Here is a 22,856-nt window from a genome sequence, read left to right as displayed (position 1 = left end):
TTACTCGGAGGGTCATCTGGCGACAGTCGCACAACGGGTGCACACGTCTTAAGTGTCTCTACTTCAAGAACCTTACATACTTAGGTTCAGACCATGTCATGGTTAGTGAAGCCTCTCAACTCTGTCAAAGGCAAGGAAGCCACCAGATATGGATTATACATGTGCAAATTGCAAATCAAGACTAGCAAAGGGGGAAGAAAGCAATTTTTTCCCCAAAAAATTCGGAACCAAAGTTGCACTGCCAACTTATTAAACCAGTGAAACACCACGCAAGACGAAACCCAATGTAGTCACTGACCTGGCTGGAGCCGCCGTCAAAGTTATCAGGAAGAAACTCCAGCTGGCGAACGCTGCGCACCGTACTGGGCATCTGGATGATCCGGAACAGCTGTTTCGAGCTCAGACACCACACATGTAAGTTGTTGGATTTTCCTCCAGCTGCCAACATCTTCCCATCCCTATAGGAGAAAGAGAGAGAAGAAGAAGATCACAATCTGTCCTCACACAAAGCAGTCCATATATTGCAACAGGTTGTCCAGTTCAGGATAAGTCATCTGTAAGTTATGAGTGGAGGTCTGACACCTAGGACCTCTGCTGATCAGCATTGTGAGGGGCTGCGGCACCGTGACCCCTATTACCTTAATAAATGATTATTTTAGGACACCCTCTTTACCTATCACACCCCCCTACTTATAGGCCACTGAATTTCAGTTTTGGCTATACACAAATCATATGAAAAATAATTGAAATCATCAACATGAGCAACTTCAAACGTTCTGCCGTTATTCGCCCAGTCCTACCCTACATGTGGAACCCTACCTGGTAATGGCAAACGCTTTATACCGGAAGACGGGCCCACTCTCCGGCGCGGGCAGCTGGTATTTGCAGGTGAGGGTATCACTTTCCCATGCAAAGATGGAATTGTCTTTAAAGCAACTTAGGATGGTGTTACTTAATGGAAGGAAAAATACCTGGAAAGAACAAATACAAACTGCAATAGTGAACTAAGCCATAGAATAAGCACAGCGAGCGCTGGTTGTGAGCACATGGATCCAGCAGGGGGCGCTCACAGTATTAGTTCTACTTTCTCTTGCTTATAGGCACAAGGGAAATTCATTATCTTGCGATTACGACCAGTCAAACACAATAGACCAAGCTGGAGGATGAGCACAGGGATTACCGAGAGGTGCGGACGTTATTGTACATACCATCCCTATCACTAGGGCTTATTATAAAATTGCCTAAAAGGATAAATTGTTATTTATTTGCTTTCCCCTTGTATAGTCGTAGAGCCTGGGCACCACAAAGACTCCCCCCCTTAATAATAGCCATGACTATTGGCTTCTGCAGAGTCAGACGTATAGCATGCTATGACCATGGGGCAATATAAGTAATCCAGGTCTGTCCCGCTGACCCCAGGTCACTCTAGAGGAATGGGTATATACACAGGTAGCATGCATTTTTAATAATAGATGAGAGCGGTGACGATATATGTCCTCCCAGCCACTTACTATTTCCTGACCCCCCCTGGAGACTAATATTACACATTCAGTACTGTATATGGACGAGTTCTCCGCTCACCTTTTGTATCCCTACAGACTGGCGGACGTTTAGCTTTCTTTTCCTCTGGAAGGTGTCCAGGTCCCAGAGCTGAGCCGTCTCGCTAGATGTGGTGACGGCATATCTGCCAGAGCCGTGTACAGAGATGGATGTGATGGTAGAATCGTGGCCGCGCATCCAACTCACCAGCTCCTTGGTATCTACGAACCAAAACAAGTGATCAGCACAATATCCTGTACACTGACCAGACACCAATCCCTAAAGGAAATCCTTCAGGAGCCCTGTTCAGATGTTGGAAAATGAAGGCGTTTGAGATGGACAACCGTCTCGGATTCGGGGGAATTGTCATGTAGGGATTTGGCATTCTGGCATGTCTTTTCCACCACTCAGCGGAGACAATCCTAATCAGCAGAATCTGTTCCAACATGGAGCAGGGTGCTTATTTTTTCAGGGTCCTGCTGCAATTGTCGCTTACAAACAATGGGATGCAGAATCAAGACTTAATCTTCAGCTAATTTTGGGGTGGAATCCGCCAGCTGCAGATTCTGCCATGCGCACAGGGCCTTAAAGGGGTCTTCGTGGAGGTATTGTTTGCTGAACTATTACTAGGATAGGTTAAAAAATAAGCAAATCTATTCCCCAGGATGTAATTAGGAGAACAGTGCACTCTGTATGCCGCCTTCTAGTGGACAGCCCCCTTAACATCATGCATGACTCAGTTAATAAGCCTACTGATATGATGCGGGGTTTATTGCCAAATTAGTATTTCTATTCCAAAAGGAACAGATTCCCAGCTGTGGACAGCGCTGATCAGAAAACACAAACCATAGGACATTTATCAGAAAATGGCCGGTGACCTCACCAAGCTAGGTGAGAGGATCCATAACACTGCAAGATGGATATAATATTACCTGTGTCAAAGCATTTGACAGAATAATCGGCCAACGCCACGAGGAATTCAGATTTCCGATGTAGATTAAACGCCAGAGCTGTGCAGGCCTGCAGGGTCCGCTGCACAAGATCAAATCTAAGAGAAAAGTGTAATAAAAATAATCACACATGATCTATAAACTGTACAGAAATGAGAGTTACGGACGGGACAGAGCGTGCAGCTATTCCCATAAGGCTGTATCATACTCTCCTGCAGTCTTCTCACCTGTTCCGGTTTAGGTTGAATACATAGATACTTCCTAAGTGATCTCCAGCCAGGAAACAATCTCCAGAGCCGTCAAATGCAACCTGTAAAAAGCGCATTGTCTTGGCCTGAGACCCTGCGGATCCATGGACTAGGTTCACTATAATCCTACAAAACAAAAGCAGAAGAATTCATGGTTATACAGACAAGACATGGCCACCAGCAGCAGATATCTTGCATCGCACTTCTACTCCGATCTTATAGGTACAGAGGTGATCCTTATATGTGAACACTGCAGCCTCAGGGCTACTATACCTCTATAGGCCTGCGATCTGATACAGAATCTGACACATTGCCATGGAAAATCTCTCTGTAATATGACGCCACATGGAGACACCATACCGTCGTGCACAGACTGCCTATTACTGCACAATAACGCCCAATGCAAGCCACTGTTTTTTGTTTTTTTATATGTGTGCGGTGCATTTTCTTTTTTTTGACAGATAGGACACAGACTCCCTTCTTCCTATGGCCCCTGCACACGACTGTGTTTTACAAGGCCATAAATCTACAACAGATCTTATTCCTGTCCAGGTCAGGGCTCAGTTATTCTAAGGCATGGGTCTGAGCAAGACAAAAGATGGTTTGTTCTGTTTTTGGTGGACCCAGGCACAACCCACTATCATGTGCCTGTGTCTTTACGTCTTTGCCAGGCCATATATAGGCTTTGTGCACGCTCTGGCTTGACCTCTAGCAAGAACGATCAATGGGACACAACAGAGACCTTGATGCAAGGATGCGACATACGACCTGCAAGGCTCCATGCACATAATGGAATCCGGACTGGAAAATTCAATCTGTACTTGGGCAGGATTTCACCAGATTCCCTGCACCATTGTGGTCTATGATGAGAAGAGTCCCTTCCTCCCCATAGCTGTGCCGTCCTGTGCTGTATATTGTATACAGAGAACCCTTACAGCGTATAATTTCACTGTAATGCAAGGAGTCCGGTCTCAGGTTCATGTACAGACCGGCCTTTCCCATCCGGATTCCAATATATGTATTGGGCCTACAGGTAATGGCAAAAGCACCAATAAGCCACCTCATGGTGTACTGTCCCCACATAGGGAACTGCAGCGAAAAAAACGCACTAGAAAAGACTGTGGTGAAACGGCATCACGTTTTTTATGCAGCTTTTTTTTTTTTTATTGCAATCTCACAGACTTGCTGCACCTATTATACCTATAGAGAAATCCAGCGCTTCCATAGGTATAGCAGACATGCTGTAATTTTTGGAAAACCTAGCATTTCTGCTGCAGACTCTGTCCGTACACCTGTATTCAGTGCAGTACACAGAGCATAGGGGGCGCAGTCACTTCAAATGGATTTATATCACCTAGAATAATGGTTCTGGTATCACATGAAAGCAGTGTAGGGATACAAATACAGAGGAGCACAGGAGGATGACTGCCAGGGAGGATTTTACAGCCTGTTTTCTATTAAAAGAAAGTTAGATAGGTTAACATACGTAAATGTTCACACTTTATCGTGCAGCCACTGAAAGTGAATGAAGTTGTAACACACAAATCGTAGTGCCCCTACCTGCACTCCCCGTCATACAATGTGTTTTTGTGCAATGTGTGTTGTGGCCGTACTCGCCGCGTACCCCTACCCTACAATGTGCTCTTGTGCAATGTGTGTTGTGGCCATACTCACTGCGTACCCCTACCCTACAATGTGCTCTTGTGCAATGTGTGTTGTGGCCATACTCACTGCGTACCCCTACCCTACAATGTGCTCTTGTGCAATGTGTGTTGTGGCCATACTCGCCGCGTACCCCTACCCTACAATGTGCTCTTGTGCAATGTGTGTTGTGGCCGTACTCGCCGCGTACCCCTACCCTACAATGTGCTCTTGTGCAATGTGTGTTGTGGCCATACTCACTGCGTACCCCTACCCTACAATGTGCTCTTGTGCAATGTGTGTTGTGGCCATACTCACTGCGTACCCCTACCCTACAATGTGCTCTTGTGCAATGTGTGTTGTGGCCATACTCACTGCGTACCCCTACCCTACAATGTGCTCTTGTGCAATGTGTGTTGTGGCCGTACTCACCGCGTACCCCTACCCTACAATGTGCTCTTGTGCAATGTGTGTTGTGGCCATACTCACTGCGTACCCCTACCCTACAATGTGCTCTTGTGCAATGTGTGTTGTGGCCGTACTCACCGCGTACCCCTACCCTACAATGTGCTCTTGTGCAATGTGTGTTGTGGCCATACTCACCGCGTACCCCTACCCTACAATGTGCTCTTGTGCAATGTGTGTTGTGGCCGTACTCGCCGCGTACCCCTACCCTACAATGTGCTCTTGTGCAATGTGTGTTGTGGCCATACTCACTGCGTACCCCTACCCTACAATGTGCTCTTGTGCAATGTGTGTTGTGGCCATACTCACCGCGTACCCCTACCCTACAATGTGCTCTTGTGCAATGTGTGTTGTGGCCGTACTCGCCGCGTACCCCTACCCTACAATGTGCTCTTGTGCAATGTGTGTTGTGGCCATACTCACTGCGTACCCCTACCCTACAATGTGCTCTTGTGCAATGTGTGTTGTGGCCGTACTCGCCGCGTACCCCTACCCTACAATGTGCTCTTGTGCAATGTGTGTTGTGGCCATACTCACTGCGTACCCCTACCCTACAATGTGCTCTTGTGCAATGTGTGTTGTGGCCATACTCACCGCGTACCCCTACCCTACAATGTGCTCTTGTGCAATGTGTGTTGTGGCCATACTCACCGCGTACCCCTACCCTACAATGTGCTCTTGTGCAATGTGTGTTGTGGCCGTACTCACCGCGTACCCCTACCCTACAATGTGCTCTTGTGCAATGTGTGTTGTGGCCGTACTCACCGCGTACCCCTACCCTACAATGTGCTCTTGTGCAATGTGTGTTGTGGCCGTACTCACCGCGTACCCCTACCCTACAATGTGCTCTTGTGCAATGTGTGTTGTGGCCATACTCGCCGCGTACCCCTACCCTAAAGCATCACCTCCACTTACCCATCACTAGAAGCCGGTGTAGGTTTCCTGTGCCAGATCTTGCCGCTCTCTTTGTTTCCCAGGTCTGTAGTTTGCATGGTGCTGGGCGAGCTCGTAGATGACAATGAGCTGTAACAATAAAGACTATAAGGACGGGTATACAAAGATAACTCCATTCTCTACACGGACGATCCCCAACCTAGTGCATGCTGGGAGTTGTAGTTCTGCAATAACTGGAGACTCACAGGAGATATTTAGTTGTAACAACCAATATAAAGGCCATTCCAGCTCTTATAGGGATTGTCACTCAGCTTTCCCAGGTACCCGGATAACAAAACAGTTTTATTATACAATGTTGCGTCTCCTGTTCCCATGCTTTTTTGCATTACTAGGCACATTAGGCAGTCAGGACTCTAGGAAAGCTGGGTGATAACACATACATGACCTATAAAAGCAGTCTTATTGGTTGCCAATAAGCAAAGCAAACCTGCTTTGTTATAAAATGAAGCATCTTGTATTCCCATACCATTGTATTATTGGGTTAACTTGACAGTCAGAACACCAGGAAAGCTGGGTGACAACACATACATGACCTATAAAAGTAATCATATTGGTTGTCACTCAGCTTTCCCAAGGCACCCGGACAGGAGATCTGTTTTGTTACACAATGACGCAACTCCTATTCCTAATGCATTGCATATTAGGCAGTCAGATCACTAGGAAAGCTGAGTGGTAACACATACAGGACTTATAGCCACAGTCACTGGGTAACACTCAGCTTTCCCAAACCATTCTGCTTTGTTACACACTGACACATCTCTTGTTTCTATACCATTGCATTACCAGGCACTCAGGACTCTAGGAAAGTTGGGTCACAGCACATACAGAACGAGCAACAGTGGCCCTGATCATTGTCATCCAGCTTTCCCAACCACAGATCGGTGCTACTAATGCAATGACAGTAAATAACTTTACTGACTGATATAACAGTCATATATAACACAGGGCGGTGTATGTCATCTGTCTGAACTCTGCTGCATGCTATCTGTAGATATTGGTCGTGTGTACAGTACCTGGTCCTGCAGCAGCCGTGTGGGGGACGGTCGGTGTCTGCAGGATGAGAACAGACGAGCTAGCCCCGCCCCCTGCCCGGACACTTCACCTGTACACAAGCCGGGCAGCTCAGCGGGAACCCAAGCCACGCCCCCTCCTCGCAAGCGCCCATACACGCTGCACTGAGGGCGCTTGGAATCCTGGGAAATCCAAGGAGGCGGACGTGTGACGTAATGTTGACCGTTGCAACGACGAGAGGGAAAGGTGTGACGTACGTGCGTCTCACAGGGCCGCCATTTTAACTTTGGGAAAATTGCCAGTACTATATGTATACTTTATACTGTAATGTCACAGTCTAGGATAGAAAGAGGGATCAAATCTGAGGCCCCCAACATAGTATCACCCCCCTTGTAGCCCCTCATTGTGCTACCCCTTCAAGGTGGCCTAACAGTAATAATGTCCCACCTAAATGCATAGGGGTCTTTTTTTTGCAGGGCCCAATGTACTTTTTATTTCTACCATTTTGGGGAATGTCTGATATTTTGGTCACTTTGTATTTAAATTTTTATGGGGGCAAAACAGCAAAAAACCAGCGGTTTTCTTACTTTTTTTTTTCTGCTATGACATTTGCCATACGGGAAGAATATTTTTAGAGGTTTGTAGACTTGTATTATCTCAGTAACAATGCTACCTCCTACGCCGCCCCTGCTACCTCTTGTGTCTCCCCCTCTACCTCATAGATTGTAAGCTCTTGGGAGCAGGGACCTCAGTCCCATTTTGTGAAATGACTTTCTTTGTAATGTATCTTTTTAATGTATTTGAACCCTACAAATTGTACAGCGCTGCAGAATCTGTTGGCGCTATATAAATATAATATATTATTATTATCATCTCAGCCATACATATCTATAGCATAAAAACTGCATATCACACATAACACAATTACAACACAAAAGCTAGATTTTTGTTCATGTTCAAAGATTGCATGTGATCCTCCCCATAGGACCGTTTTGGCAAACCTGTGGTGGGAGGGACTTACTGAGCAGCATATAATACTGTGTGTGTGGGGGCGACGTACTGAGAAGCATATAATACTGTGTGTAGGGGCATACTGAGGAGTATATAATACTGTGTGTAGGGGCGTACTGAGAAGCATATAATACTGTGTGTGTGTAGGGGCGTACTGAGGAGCATATAATACTGTGTGTGTGGGGTGGCGTACTGAGCAGCATATAATACTGTGTGTAGGGGCGTACTGAGGAGCATATAATACTGTGGGGGGGGGGGCGTACTGAGCAGCATATAATACTGTGTAGGGGCGTACTGAGGAGCATATAATACTGTGTATGTGGGGGGGTGTACTGAAGAGCATATAATACTGTGGGGGGGGCATACTGAGGAGCATATAGTACTGTGTGGGGGGGCATACTGAGGAGCATATAATACTGTGTGTAGGAGCGTACTGAGGAGCATATAATACTGTGTGGGGGGCATACTGAGGAGCATATAATACTGTGGGGGGGCATACTGAGGAGCATATAATACTGTGTGTGTGGGGGGCGTACTGAGCAGCATATAATACTGTGTGTAGGAGCGTACTGAGGAGCATATAATACTGTGTGTAGGAGCGTACTGAGGAGCATATAATACTGTGTATGTGGGGGGTGTACTGAGGAGCATATAATACTGTGTGTAGGGGCGTACTGAGGAGCATATAATACTGTGTGTAGGGTCGTACTGAGGAGCATATAATACTGTGTGTGGAAGGTGTACTGTGGGGGGGGGGGGGCTATTATGGAGCATATAATACTGTCTGGGGGGGTCAGTGCAAAGCAAATAATAAAAAAAAGTTCAAAAGCAGCGGCACCGTTCTGTGGGTGTGAACATACACCAAATCACTGGATCTCAAACTAGATGATCTGGCATTCAGGTGGTGCTCACTGTTAAACAAATAGTCCAATATAGTGCAAAAAAATAGAAAAAAAATCAGGGCACTCACCAGCCAGTAGTAAAATTCACCAAACTTTAATAATCTTCCATAAAAATAGGTACTTGAACAGCATTTACAGACGGGGGTAGGGTAGATGGGATGTAGAAGAAATGAAGCGACGACCGTTTCGTGCTAAATGCACTTCATCAGGCTTGCAAAGCAAATAATACTCACTAAATTACACAGTATCTGTTTTATAGCATATATTTGACTGATATTAGTACAGGCTGTAATAACATTAATTGTTCAAAAGTACCAAATGCACAGAACTTTAGCCTTCAGTAAAAGTAGCTGGGTCCATAACTGTCTGCAATTGTAAATCCGCACAGTATTAAAATAAAATTGCAATGTTGGCACTACTCATTCTCTGCCTGCTATCTGCCTTTCGCCTATCCTCACCATGTTGCTCACTGGTATAAACCTTTAGGTTCCAGCAGCGGCAACTGGAGAGACAGTAACAACGGCGCAACTGGGTCCACTCCATCACGTCTGCAAGGATGTCCCATGGAGTTTACTACACCCTTCACTTGGCGCTGTGTCAACACCCGGACAAGTTTTTGAGGACCTGTTGCGATGCATCTCTCCAAGGATACAGCGGCAGGACACCTAAAAGTTTGGGATTTTTATACATTTAACCACTAAGCTTCCCCTACGCGTATCACTTTGCTTCCCCTAGTTAAAATCAGTAGTGTAGTATATGCTGTATAGTGTGTTCTTCTGAATAGTGCATACAGTAGTATATAATGTAGTGTATTTGGTAGTGGATAGTGTATTCTGCTGCATAGTGTATATTCATCCTGCAGTTTATACTATTGTGTATGCTGTATACCAGGCATGTCAAACTCAGGGTACCCCGAAGGCCACATGAGTAACAAGAGGTTGTTGCGAGGGCCACACACAGCAGCTAATGTCACGCACATATTTTAACAGCAGTCATGAAAACAAGATATGAAGCAGTAATATGTAACAGCAACATATATTTAACAAAAATACAGCAATTAAAAACTAAACATTTATTTGCTATCATTTTTTTCAATCTTTTTTTAGATTATAAGTGGTGATCAGTCAGCCTTGTTCTCTGAGAAGATTTTGTTAGTTTCATAAAAGAAAATTATCTATTTACATATACACCCTTCATCTCCCCCAGATTCATGTCCCACATCTCTGCCCCCAGATTCATGTCCCCCCATATCTGCCCCCAGATTCATGTCCCACATCTCTGCCCCAGATTCATGTCCCCCATCTCTGCCCCAGATTCATGTCCCCCATCTCTGCCCCCAGATTCATGTCCCCCATCTCTGCCCCAGATTCATGTCCCCCATCTCTGCCCCCAGATTCATGTCCCCCATCTCTGCCCCCAGATTCATGTCCCCCCATATCTGCCCCCAGATTCATGTCCCACATCTCTGCCCCAGATTCATGTCTCCCCCATCTCTGCCCCCAGATTCATGTCCCCCCATATCTGCCCCCAGATTCATGTCCCCCCATCTCTGCCCCAGATTCATGTCCCCCCATCTCTGCCTCCAGATTCATGTCCCCCCATCTCTGCCTCCAGATTCATGTCCCCCATCTCTGCCCCCGATTCATGTCCCCTCCATCTCTGCCCCCAGATTCATGTCCCCCCATCTCTGCCCCCAGATTCGTCTCCACATCTCTGCCCCCAGATTCATGTCCCCCCATCTCTGCCCCCAGATTCATGTCCCCCCATCTCTGCCCCCAGATTCATGTCCCCCCATCTCTGCCCCCAGATTCATGTCCCCCCATCTCTGCCCTCAGATTCATGTCCCCCATCTCTGCCCCAGATTCATTTCCCCCCATCTCTGCCCCAGATTCATGTCCCCCCATATCTGCCCCCAGATTCATGTCCCACATCTCTGCCCCAGATTCATGTCCCCCATCTCTGCCCCAGATTCATGTCCCCCATCTCTGCCCCCAGATTCATGTCCCCCATCTCTGCCCCAGATTCATGTCCCCCATCTCTGCCCCCAGATTCATGTCCCCCATCTCTGCCCCCAGATTCATGTCCCCCCATATCTGCCCCCAGATTCATGTCCCCCATCTCTGCCCCCAGATTCATGTCCCCCCATATCTGCCCCCAGATTCATGTCCCACATCTCTGCCCCAGATTCATGTCTCCCCCATCTCTGCCCCCAGATTCATGTCCCCCCATATCTGCCCCCAGATTCATGTCCCCCCATCTCTGCCCCAGATTCATGTCCCCCCATCTCTGCCTCCAGATTCATGTCCCCCCATCTCTGCCCCCAGATTCATGTCCCCCATCTCTGCCCCCAGATTCATGTTCCTCCATCTCTGCCCTCAGATTCATGTCCCCCATCTCTGCCCCCAGATTCATGTCTCCACATCTCTGTCCCCAGTGTCATGCTGTCCCCTCCTTCATCTGCCCTGTTTCACGTTCCACCTCTATGCATACATACACACATTAAACTTACCTTCTCCGACGACTCCGAGTCCTCGCTCCCCCGCCGCAATCTCTCTCTCTCCCGCCTGCCGCGACCATCGCGGTCGCGGCTTTCCCCTCCGCTGTCGGCTCAAATGAATGAGCCGACATAGGAGAGAGCTGCCGGGGGCGGAAGCCGCGCGGCTCAACCCGCACGGCTTCCGTCTGAAGATTTAGACGCGATGTGACGTCATCACGTCACATCACGTCTACACAGCAGCGAGTAGCCGCGTGAGTATTGCACCTCTGCGGCCCGCACAAAAGTCTCAAACTTTGTCTCTTAGAGACAAAGTTTGAGACTTTTGTGCGGGCCGCAGATATGCCTGTGGCCGCATGTTTGACATGCCTGCTGTATACTATAGTGTATTTGGTAGTGTATAGCGTATACTGTAGTTTATTCTGCAGTCAGAGGCGGGAGGCTCAGCACAGGTGACGAACACATCTAAGTGGGCCCCCAACTCATGTATACTGATATTATGATCATATAGTAGTATATACGGGTTCTACACAGATGTGTAAAGACCTTTTAGGTAAATACAGTACAAGAACAATGGAGCTGCTTATAGGTGACGTGATCGTTCACATTTCTCGTCTCTCCCATCTGGACCGCCATGACCACTTCTTCCAGCTGTGACTTGTCTGTGTAAAGTTTGCAGTACAGACATCTTTGGCTCCTCCATTTTCTAGGCATCCGATCCACATTGTACTGGTCTTACGCATTGTCCCCATCTTGCTGCTACCTCAGTTATAAAAATTTTTTTTTTCCAACTGTGATTTTTATTGAACTTTTACAAAGGAGATAATAAAACAAATAACAAGGGGGAGAAGGCAGTTCGCCAATCCCCATAAGTACAAAAAAAGAGAAAAGACGGAGGAAGAGCCAACCACGAAAAACAGGGAGAAAACAAGGGGGAGAGGTTAGAGAAGGCGCTCAAGACTGTGGAGCAGGTTATAGTAGGAATTGAGTAAAGGGTTTATCTCACAGGCCTACAGTGATGGTTAATAGGGTAGGTTATACCAAGTTATAGGGGGAGTTTAGGTTGAAGTGTGGTAAAGTGATTTGTGCTCTGTTGTAGCTGATGAGCTCCTCCCCTCCTTGTAAGCAGTAGGTGGTACAAGCCAAAGGTGTTTAAGGTGCTCACCTTGTTTGCCTCTTCCTCTTTCCAGCCCTCTCCAGTGTGTTTTAGGTGTTCCAGTCCTGAGAGGAATGGCTGATGAAGAGTTGCTGTCCCACTTCTGGGCTAGGTTAGATGTGGAAAGCCCGGGCTGGCTGGAATCATTGGTGGGTCAGCTGCGTCCTTCCACGCCGTTGGTGTCGGCGGGTGAGTCTGCCGGCGGTGGTCGCAGGTCAGATAGGGTGTCTAGGCCCCCGCAGCATCTTAGCCCTTCCCCCTCCATGGTGGCTCCGCTGAGGGGGCGGAGCTTGCGAGCGCTGGCAGAGGCTTCGGCGGCTTCAGCGTTGCCCGCGGCAGTTCACTTCCGGCCAGGGAGTTCCCCGGCCGACGTCACTTCCGGTCCGCGCGCACGTGTGCATTCCACTGCCGCGGTTACCATCTCTGCACAGCTCCACTTCCCGCGCGCAGCTCCTCTGCCTCGGGATGCCCGCCTACTCCCCCTCCATCACAGGCCCAGGAAAGTGTTGGTTCTGTGGTCCCTGCACCGGCTGAGGCTGGTGCTGATATACGGCCACATGATAGTGCAACACTCAGGAGGGCCAGGGCTGGTAATCACGGGTAATATATATCAGATGTGGCCGGCTTTCGGGGGGTCCCTGGGTCCCAAATGTGCACAAAATCTCCTTTTTGATGTCCCCGACTACCCAACCCCGCTCTGATATCTGACAGTGACAACAGACAACCAGGCTTCGGGGGTAATCGTTGCTCTTTTTACTAGCAGGACAAAGTAATACAAATGTACATATGGAGGAATTCTTCACATACAATACAGCAATCTTTGTAGGCAGTGTCCAATTAAGCAGGTAATGGAGCAGGAATGCTTTGGATAGTTTAATTAATAGTTGCTTGAGTGGTAAACTTGTATATACTTGTAAAGACGGCCTGTATCCAGAGGGTTAGTCCTCAACAACTGGGTACACGTATGTAGGGGAGCGACTAGAAGTGCCGGCAGCGAGCGATCCTCGATTTCTGCCAGGCTAGCTACGGGCTTCTTAAATATAGATTTGTCCCAAAGACTTACTTGGATAGAGAGATACGTGTAGACGTCCCAGATGTATGGATAGGCAGGTCCGTCAACTTTAGCGCTTGTAAGATTGGGGCTTCAGAGGAAAACACTCCCTGAGAAGGATCTTGAGTACAGAAGAAGAGACGTCTGCTTGCAGGGCTGTGATAGTTGGCAGCCATTATCGGTGCTCCATGTGCTCTCTCTGCTAGCTGTCTCTACACAAAAACCTAAAGCCAAGCTCCCTACCCCCCTCGAGGGGGTTGTAACTCGACCCTTCCTCCAGGCCAAATCAAGGGAGCTTGATTGATCCTGGAGGTCACCTGATTATAATGGACACACCCTCACACTGACAACTCAAATTACAATGGCAAAGTATAAGCAGGTGTAGTTCACAAAAACATCCACAAGATGGCGCATGCTCTGGAAAAATAGAAATGAAGGGGGAGGAATCGCTTTACCTTATATGAAAATGTCCATACTATCTCGGTCTGCAAGGACTATTAGAGGGAATTGGACTAGCAGTACCGGGACATTACAATAGTCTCCCTGCCCCTTCATGGTCCCAGGGAGTGGGGTTACAGCCTATGCCCACAGTGACACGTCCCTGCTCCTCCTGTCTTAGGTCCTGAGCACACTCCTGCTACTGCCGTTCCGGAAGCTGCTGGGAGGATAAGGGTGAGACGGCGTTCCAGGTCTTCCTCTGGTTCCTCCTCCCAGGGATCTCGTAGGGAGCGAAGGCTGAGATCTGCTGGGCATAGGGGCAGTCGTTCGCGTCATGGTTCTCGTAGTTCCAGGAGCAGCCGCAGTTCTAGGCGTTCGAGGTCATATAGATGGCTGTCGCCTTCTTCCAGAGACGGTTCTGGGAGTCGGTGGAGGTTGTACAGTCGTCATCGCCGGCATGGTCGGTGTCGTCAGCTTGGAAGTTCACCACCTCCTCCTGCGGTTGGGCAGCCGCCCAGGGTTGATAGTCAAGCCAGTGTGGTGTCCCAGCCATCGTTGCCGGTTACTCCTTCGGTATCGACTGTACCTACTGGTTCCGGCGAGTTTAATTTTGCAGGGGCTTGGGGGGCGGGTTCGGATGTTTCATCTTGGGGCCCGGCTCTCCAGGCTCTGTTGTCTTTTGTAGCGAATAAGCCTCCTGCGGCGCCTCCGTCGCCTCCTAGGGCTAGTGTCATGAGAGATTCCTTCTTTTGTGGCATTAGCCCTTTGGGGGCTCATGTTAGTGAGGAGGTTAAGCAGAAGATTTGGGACAATCAGTTGATAGATATTTGGTCCCTATTGTCAGTTGACCAGCATACGGTCGACCGGGAAAGACGGCAGTTTTCTGACCGCCCGGTCGAGCGTAAGCCTAAGGTCGCACGCACGATGAATAATTGGATACAGGCTTTTTGCGTTCTAGGTTGTATTATGGGAGAGAGGCATCCGCAGCGGTGTTCGGAGTTGTTTATATATATGGATGCCATTTATAATGTGTTTAAGACTTACGACGGTAGCGCCTGGTGGAGGTATGACGATAATTTCCGCCGGCGTTTGGCAGCCCAGTCGGATATCGGTTGGGGTGTCAAGGCCACGGAGGTTTGGATGCGACTGATGTTGTCGCAGCGTCAGCCCTTTCAGCCAGGGGCCGCTGCTCCGTCTACTTCCTCAGGGGCAGTGGCCGTCAGACGACCAGGGGCTTGCTGGCTGTTTAATGACGGACAGTGCCGGTTCGCGGGCTTGTGTAAATTGTTCCTCATGCGGAGGTCCTCACCCAGTCATTAAGTGCAGCAAGCCTGCCAAGCCCGCTGCCCCTTCATCAGGCCCTACTAGTGGGAAAGACGCCAGTGAGCGTAACCGCGATGTCCCCGTGGCTAGACCGGTACCCTAACTGGGAGGCGGCGGGGATTTTGCGGGATGGTTTTAGTTTTGGGTTTTACATTCCGTTTAATTTCTCCCCATATCCCACGTTTGCTGATAATCTGCGGTCATGTAAGGCGAACCCTGGCGCTTTGAGAGACAAAGTTGCTAAAGAGGTTAGTTTGGGTCGTTTTGAGGGTCCTTTTGACGCTATTCCGTTTAGTAACCTGCGGGTTTCCCCCCTTGGCATAATACCCAAAAAAGAGGCCGGTAAGTTCAGGTTGATTCACCACCTATCGTACCCCAGAGGGTCATCGGTGAATGAAGGTATCCCCAGAGAGGACGTATCGGTATCCTATGTTTCGTTTGATAAGGCAGTTGCGTTGCTCAGGGGGCCGGCCCTGGTGCCCTTATGGCAAAATCTGATATAGAGTCGGCATTTAGGTTGTTGCCTGTACACCCGGAATGTTACCATCTGTTGGGCTTATGTGTTTATTATGACATGTGCCTCCCTATGGGCTGCTCCATTTCGTGCCATCTCTTCGAGATGTTTACTTCTTTTCTCGAGTGGGTGGTGCGCAGTGAGACTGGTTCTAGGGCAATAATTCATTACTTAGATGACTTCCTTTTTGTGGCTCCGGGCGGGGATGATCGGTGCCAGTTTTTGTTGGATACTTTCCGTTCACTGATGTTCCGGTTTGGTGTTCCCCTTTCCCTGGAGAAGACAGAGGGCCCGTGCACGGTTTTGTCCTTTTTGGGCATTGAGCTTGACTCCGTTGCCATGGTCTTCCGCCTTCCTCGGGAGAAATTGGAAAAGCTGTCGGGATTGTTAGACGGTTTTATGGGTGTGCGCAAGGTTACCTTGCTTCAAATGCAGTCCTTGCTTGGATTGTTAGTTTTTGCTTGCCGTATTATGCCCATGGGTCGGGCCTTTTGTAGGCGCTTATCTTTGGCGACTCGTGGTGTTTCTATGCCCTCTCACCGTATCCGGGTTACCCGCTCTATGAAGGCAGATTTATCGGTGTGGCGTTCCTTTTTGGTTTCGTACAACGGCATGACTTGTGCCCAGGCGTTGGAAGTGGGTAACAGTGAGTTGTCTTTGTATACCGATGCTTCAGGTTCGTATGGTTTTGGTGCTGTGTTCGGTTTTGAATGGTGCGCGGAGCCATGGCCTCCGTCTTGGAGAGAATTGGGTTGGTGTTCTAATTTGACGTTACTCGAGATTTTTCCCATAGTGGTCTCTGTCGTGCTTTGGGGTGAGTCTCTTAGGGACCGTTGTGTTTGTTTTTGGTGTGACAATCAAAGTGTGGTTAATGCTATTAATCATTTGTCTTCTTCTTCCCCTCCTGTTTTGTCCCTTCTTAGGTTTTTGGTTTTGCGTTGCCTGGAGCTGAATATTTGGTTCCGGGCTCGACATGTTCCTGGTATTCAAAACTCTGTGGCTGATGCTCTCTCTCGATGTCATTTGCAGGTGTTCCGTCAGTTGTTGCCGGGTGCGTCCCTGGAGGGGCTTTCCTGCCCGCCGTTCCTGTGGGACTTGCCGATAGTGGAGTGATGTCCTTGGTGCAGCAGTCGGTGGCGCCTGCCACATGGACCGGTTATGGTAAGGCGTGGGAGGAGTGGTGTGCCTTGATCCATGGTGCTGATGTGTCGATCTCGGCACAGGTCAGAGCTGAGGTGTCTGTGCGTTATTTGTCTTGGTTGCATGCGTCTGGTGTGTCGGCGGCAGGGGCGAGGAAGCGTTTTTCCGGGGTGAATTTTCATTTTCAATTGAGGGGTTGGGAGAGCATTTTTTCGTCATTTGTTATTCGACAAGCGTTGAAGGGTTGGTCACGGAGCAGAGCGTCAGTGGACTCCCGTCGCCCTGTGTCGTATAGCTTGTTGTGCCGACTTGTTTCTATCTTGCAGTCAGTTAGTGCGGATCCGTATGAGGCGGCTATGTTCTTTGCTGCTTTTTCGCTAGCCTTTTTTGGAGCGCTTCGCGTGGGGGAGTTGGTCTCTCCCTTCAGGAGCAGGTGGGGGGGTTTGCGCGCTGACGATGTGGTGGTAGCTAATGGGACCTTGTGCTTGCGTATTCGTCGGTCAAAGATGGATCAGTCGGGGAGGGGGACGTGGTTGCCATTGCGGGCGGTGAGCGGCCCGGTTTGTCCAGTGCGGGTGGTTTCGGAGTACATTGCAGTTAGGCCTGAAGGGACGCCTTTCCTCCTTCATATGTCAGGCGACCCTGTCACAGTATTTCAGTTCCGGTCGGTTTTTCAGCGATGCTTGTCGGCCCTGGGAGTCCCCCCTGGGGAATACGGGACACATTCATTTCGCATAGGCGCAGCTACGGAAGTGGCGCATGCGGGTCTGCCGGAGGATGCGGTGCGTAGGATCGGTAGGTGGAAGTCCGCGTGTTATGTTAGGCCTGAGCTGTTGCACTAATGTTTTCCAGGTTACCGCCGCCCGCTCGTATGCATACTGGGTCATAGTTATGTGTTTTGGGCGGCTCAGCGCGCTGAAGTGCGTCCGGGAGGAAGGACCTTGGGATTTCGGGACGTTGAGGTGTCCTGGTGTGGCATACGTGGACTTCGCTGGAGTCAAGTGTTACCTGAAGCCATTGAAGTTAGCCGTCTGACTACTTCACCGGTGGTTTTGGTTTTGCATGCAGGTGGAAATGATATGGGCACGCTCAGTATGGCTGAGTTGATTACACTTATGCGGGCGGATTTAGACAGGGTAGTGGGGTATTTTTCAGAGGTGGTTTTAGTTTGGTCGGAGATGGTTCCGAGGGTTACTTGGCAAGGGGCCAAAGAGGCAGGAGCGTTGGAACGGTCTCGCAGGGGTATTAACGCTAGGTTGGCTAGATTTGTTCGGGCTAAGGATGGGGTAGTTATTCTTATTCTTATGGTAGAGTTGGAAGGGACCTCAAGGGCCATCGGGTCCAACCCCCTGCGAGTGCAGGTTTTCCTAAATCATCCCAGCTATATGTTTATCCAGATTCCGCTTGAAGATTTCCATTGATGGAGCACCCACCACCTCCCGTGGCAGCCTATTCCACTCTCTCACTACCCTCACAAATTGTAGTTGTTTGCCACCGACAATTAGAAGGGGATAATAGACGTCTTATGCGACCGGACGGCGTTCATCTGAACGACATCGGGTTGGATATATTCCTTTCGGGCATTCAGGATGGGGTCGAGCAAGCGTTATTCCTTTTGAGTGGCGGTCGGAGCCCTGCTTGAAGCAGGTTTCCTCCGTGGCGTTTGTAGTAGTAATTGAGGGTGATGGCGTCACTCGGTGTAGTAGGACGTCGCCACGTAGGCGTGGCTTTGACGTCTGGAGTTGTTAATTAAAGGATAATTAAGCGTTAATGGTTACGTTAATTAATTATGGTAATTAATTAATAAAGCTGTGGCCGACCCCGTCCACTTGAGTGTTATATCTGTCTCTGTCTTTATTTCTAGTAGGGATGGGAGATCATTGAGTTAATGGTAGTTTAGTCTACATCAGGGGTCGGAAACCCCTGGCACGCATGCCAAGAGTGGCACGCGAGGCATATTTTGCTGGCACGGCAGCCAGCCTGCAACTTTCATACACTAAACAGAGAGAGACAGCGTCCCTTCAGTGCTCTGCTAGAGCTGCGGTGTAGGACATGTCCCCTTCTCTCACTGCCCACCAATCAGAGGTGAGCCTCTCATTGCACAGGATAAGGGCTCCCTGGACCTGCTGTTACACGTGAGGAGGAGCTCCTGCCGTCTGCAGCCCTGAGGAGGAGAGAAGCTCCTGTGAGCAAAGTGAAAGCAAACACAACACCAGGTACGTGTGTGTTACTAACTATTGTTATTAATGTCAGGCATTTGGGGTTATTACTTTAGTAACTCCATGTGTCTCACATTAATAGCAGTTAACCCCATCATGTCCCTCACATTAACCCCTGTGTGGCTCACATAAGGGTTACTGATGTGTGAGACATATGGAGGTACTAATGAAGGACCTATATAATGAAGATATTCACTTATTACCTCCATATGTCTCACATATCAGTGTCCCTTTGTTACACTATGTGTGAACGCTCTGTGGACACCTATGGCTGATAGGGGAAATGCACAGCAGACAATAGTTACAGCAAAGAAGAGACGAACTTACAGTCAGTTGCAGCACAGCTGGGTAGCGTTCGGCCGGTAGTAAAAGGCAGGTTGTGTAGCACTAGAGGTTTTCCTGATGAGAGACTGAATCAATCAGGGGGAGCTCATGTGCAGCTGAGGGGATAAGCTGAAGGGCAACAGCCGGGAGGAAGACAGGTATCTAGATGCAGGTATGGTAGGAAATGGCAGAACTCTGGAACAAGAGAACCACAGGACTCTTCACAATAGAGGCGGAGAGCTAGAGGCAGCCGAGACAAAGATCTGACTGATACTCAAGCAGGGAGGAACACAGGTGCATTCATTAATATAGCCTCAAGAGCAGGCAAGATGGCCACCGAAGCTATAGCGGCCATCTTACAATGAGGCAGACTTGCCCACAGACAGGTGAAACGTAAAAACAGAACTGGATCCTTACACTACCCCCACCTTAGGAGTGGCCTCCGGACACCCTATGGGCAGGCTTACCGGGATGTCTTCGGTGGAACCTGGACACCAGACGGGTAGCATTTATATTATCAACAGGTTCCCAAGAATTTTCTTCAGGCGGGTACCCTTCCCACTTGACCAGATACTGTAATTGGTTCCTATGGATTCTAGAATCCAGAATCTCTTCCACCAAAAATTGTTCCTCACCATCAATCAATACTGAATCGGGTGGTTGGGCAGCGCGTCCCGGGAACGGATTAGGGATAGCAGCCTTCAATAGGGAAACATGGAATACTGGATGGATTTTCATGGTGTTGGGGAGCTTTAATCTAACGGCCACTGCACTGATGATGGCACTTATTTTAAATGGTCCTACAAATTTTTGCCCCAGCTTGGGGGAGGGTACTCTCAGTTTTAAATTTTTTGTAGAAAGCCAGACTAAGTCTCCAACTTTGAATATGGGTTCTGGTCTGCGGGACTGATCCGCTGATCTCTTATATCTCTCCTGAGCTGCAGTCAAGGTTTCCTTCAACACTTTCAAGTTTTGCTGAATGATTGCCACACGTTCCGTAACTGCCGGTATGGTGACATCACTTGGCAGCCTGGGAAAAACTTTGGGGTGGAACCCCAGATTGGCATAGAAGGGTGACACCTTTGTAGAAGCACTCTGGGAATTGTTATAGGAGAATTCTGCCAGAGGAAGGAGATCCAGCCAATCATCCTGCAAATGACTGATGAAACAACGCAGGTACTGTTCCAAAGTCTGATTGGTCCTCTCGGTCTGGCCGTTTGACTGCGGATGGTAGGCAGAGGACAAGCGGACTTTAATGTCTAATGCTGAACAAAATCCTTGCCAGAATCTCGCCAAGAATTGCGCTCCTCGATCTGAAATGACTTCGTCGGGGACCCCGTGCAGCCGAAAGACATTTTGAATAATTAATTCCACAGTGTCTTTAGCAGTTGGTAGTCTGGGGTAAGGTATAAAGTGGGCAGCCTTCGTTAATCGATCAACCACAACTAGAATGGTATTCATACCCTTAGAGATAGGTAATTCGACAATAAAGTCCATAGATATGGATCCCCATGGACGAGAAGGCACTGGCAGAGGTTGTAGCAATCCAGTCGGAGCAGACCGAGGTGTCTTACATCTGGCACAGATGACACAAGAACAGACATAGTCTTTAACATCCCTCTGATACCCCGGCCACCAGAAGAATCGTGAGAGGAACTCCTGAGTCTTCTGCACCCCTTTATGACCTGCCACCTTGGAGTCATGCATCAGTCTTAGTACTCTTAGTTTGGCAGACTTAGGCACGTAGAGGCATTGGCCTTGGAACCATACTCCATTTTTAAAGGTCAGATGAACGTCATTAGCCGGCTGGGACAAGAGAGGATCAGTGACATAGGCTTCCTTAAAGGCGTTAATTAAGTCTTCATTCTGTATCACTCCCACCACATTGGCGTCGGGTACTATAGTCTCAAATGAGGGAGCCGAATCCGATTCGGTAGAGAACATCCGGGAAAGGGCGTCAGCCTTGCCATTACGGGAGCCCGGTCGATAGGAGATGATAAAATTAAATTGGTTTAGAAATAGGCTCCAGCGAACCTGTCGGGGAGAAAGACATCTTGCGGATCGGACAAACTCCAAATTACGGTGATCGGTGAGTACGACAATCTGCTGAGAAGCCCCCTGCAAATGATGCCTCCATTCTTTGAACGCGGAGATGATCGCCAACAGTTCCTTGTTTCCGACATCGTAATTCCTCTCAGCAGAAGATAACTTTCGGGAGAAGTATGCACAAGGGTGCAAGAGACCCTTCTCTCCTGTTCTCTGAGATAAGACAGCTCCCACGGCACTGTCTGAAGCGTCCACCTCTATTATAAATGCCAACTCCGGATCAGGATGTATTAATACTGGGGCGGATGTGAACCTTGACTTAAGGCGAGTAAATGCCTCCTGGGCTTGGGGTGTCCAACGGAACACTGTCCCCTTCTTGGTAAGTTGGGTAATGGGACTGACAATCTCTGAGAAGTGCTTAATAAAGCGCCGGTAAAAGTTGGCAAAGCCTATGAAACGTTGTACCTCTCGGGTATTCTTCGGGACCGGCCAATCCATGATTGCTTGGATCTTACTGATATCCATATACAATCCTTGTTGTGAGATTACATAGCCCAAAAACTGGATCTCAGTCTTGTGGAACTCGCATTTTTCGAGTTTAATGTAAAGTTGGTTTACTCGTAGGCGGTCCAGAACAATCTTCACATGTTCCTCATGTTCTTGTAGAGAGCTGGAAAAAATAAGGATATCGTCCAAATACACCACCATGAACTGATCCAAGAGATCCCGGAAGATGTCATTAACCAAATGTTGGAAAGCAGCTGGGGCATTGCATAGACCAAACGGCATGACCAGATATTCAAAGTGTCCGTACCGACACCGAAAGGCAGTTTTCCACTCGTCTCCTTTTCTAATCCGCAGTAAGTTGTATGCTCCTCGAAGATCTAATTTGGAAAAAATCTTGGCATGGCGAACTCGTTCCAGAAGTTCGGGGATTAGAGGAAGTGGATAACGGTTTTTAACAGTGATTTTGTTGAGTTCCCGATAATCTATGCAGGGTCTGAGGGACCCGTCCTTCTTTTTCACAAAAAAGATTGGAGCACCTGCTGGAGATGAGGAAGGACGAATAAACCCCTTTGCCAGGTTTTCATCAACGTAGTCCTTGAGGGCCTTTAACTCCGGCCCGGCTAGAGGATAGATGTGGCCAAACGGTATTGCTGCACCGGGCAAAAGCTCAATTGGACAGTCATATGGCCGGTGTGGTGGAAGTTTATCTGCATTCTTCTTGTCACTCACGCCCAAGAAGTCAGAATAGACTGATGAAAAAAGGTTAGAAGGATTGTCAGGAACAGATGTGACCGGGCAAATGGCTGACTTCTTCTTTGCAGGGAAGCGTAACTCTCTAGTTTCCCAGTTGATAGCTGGGTTCTGCTTTTTCAACCATGGGAGGCCTAGGATTACTGGAAAATGAGGAGAGGAGATAAGCATGA

At 48.6% G+C, this 22,856-nt stretch overlaps 1 protein-coding gene across 1 annotated transcript in view; it reads right to left on the bottom strand.

The window, feature by feature from the left end:
- TBC1D31 (TBC1 domain family member 31) overlaps window positions 1-6,961 on the bottom strand; it is a 33,185-nt gene extending 26,224 nt beyond the window's left edge. Inside the window, exons 1-7 of the mRNA XM_075270128.1 lie at window positions 6,811-6,961; window positions 5,759-5,866; window positions 2,717-2,863; window positions 2,472-2,587; window positions 1,582-1,760; window positions 820-971; window positions 299-458 (exon numbers count right to left, since the gene is read on the bottom strand). Of these exons, the coding sequence (XP_075126229.1) occupies window positions 299-458; window positions 820-971; window positions 1,582-1,760; window positions 2,472-2,587; window positions 2,717-2,863; window positions 5,759-5,835 (831 nt within the window). The 5' untranslated portion in view covers window positions 5,836-5,866; window positions 6,811-6,961. The remainder of the gene's footprint in view (window positions 1-298; window positions 459-819; window positions 972-1,581; window positions 1,761-2,471; window positions 2,588-2,716; window positions 2,864-5,758; window positions 5,867-6,810) is intronic.
- Window positions 6,962-22,856: the final 15,895 nt, after the last annotated feature.

The sequence above is a fragment of the Leptodactylus fuscus genome, chromosome 4 (assembly GCF_031893055.1).
Source record: "Leptodactylus fuscus isolate aLepFus1 chromosome 4, aLepFus1.hap2, whole genome shotgun sequence".
NCBI classification, from domain to species: domain Eukaryota; kingdom Metazoa; phylum Chordata; class Amphibia; order Anura; family Leptodactylidae; genus Leptodactylus; species Leptodactylus fuscus.
The sequence above is the reverse complement of the archived record's forward strand: the minus strand, read 5'-3'. Positions and strand labels throughout refer to the sequence as shown.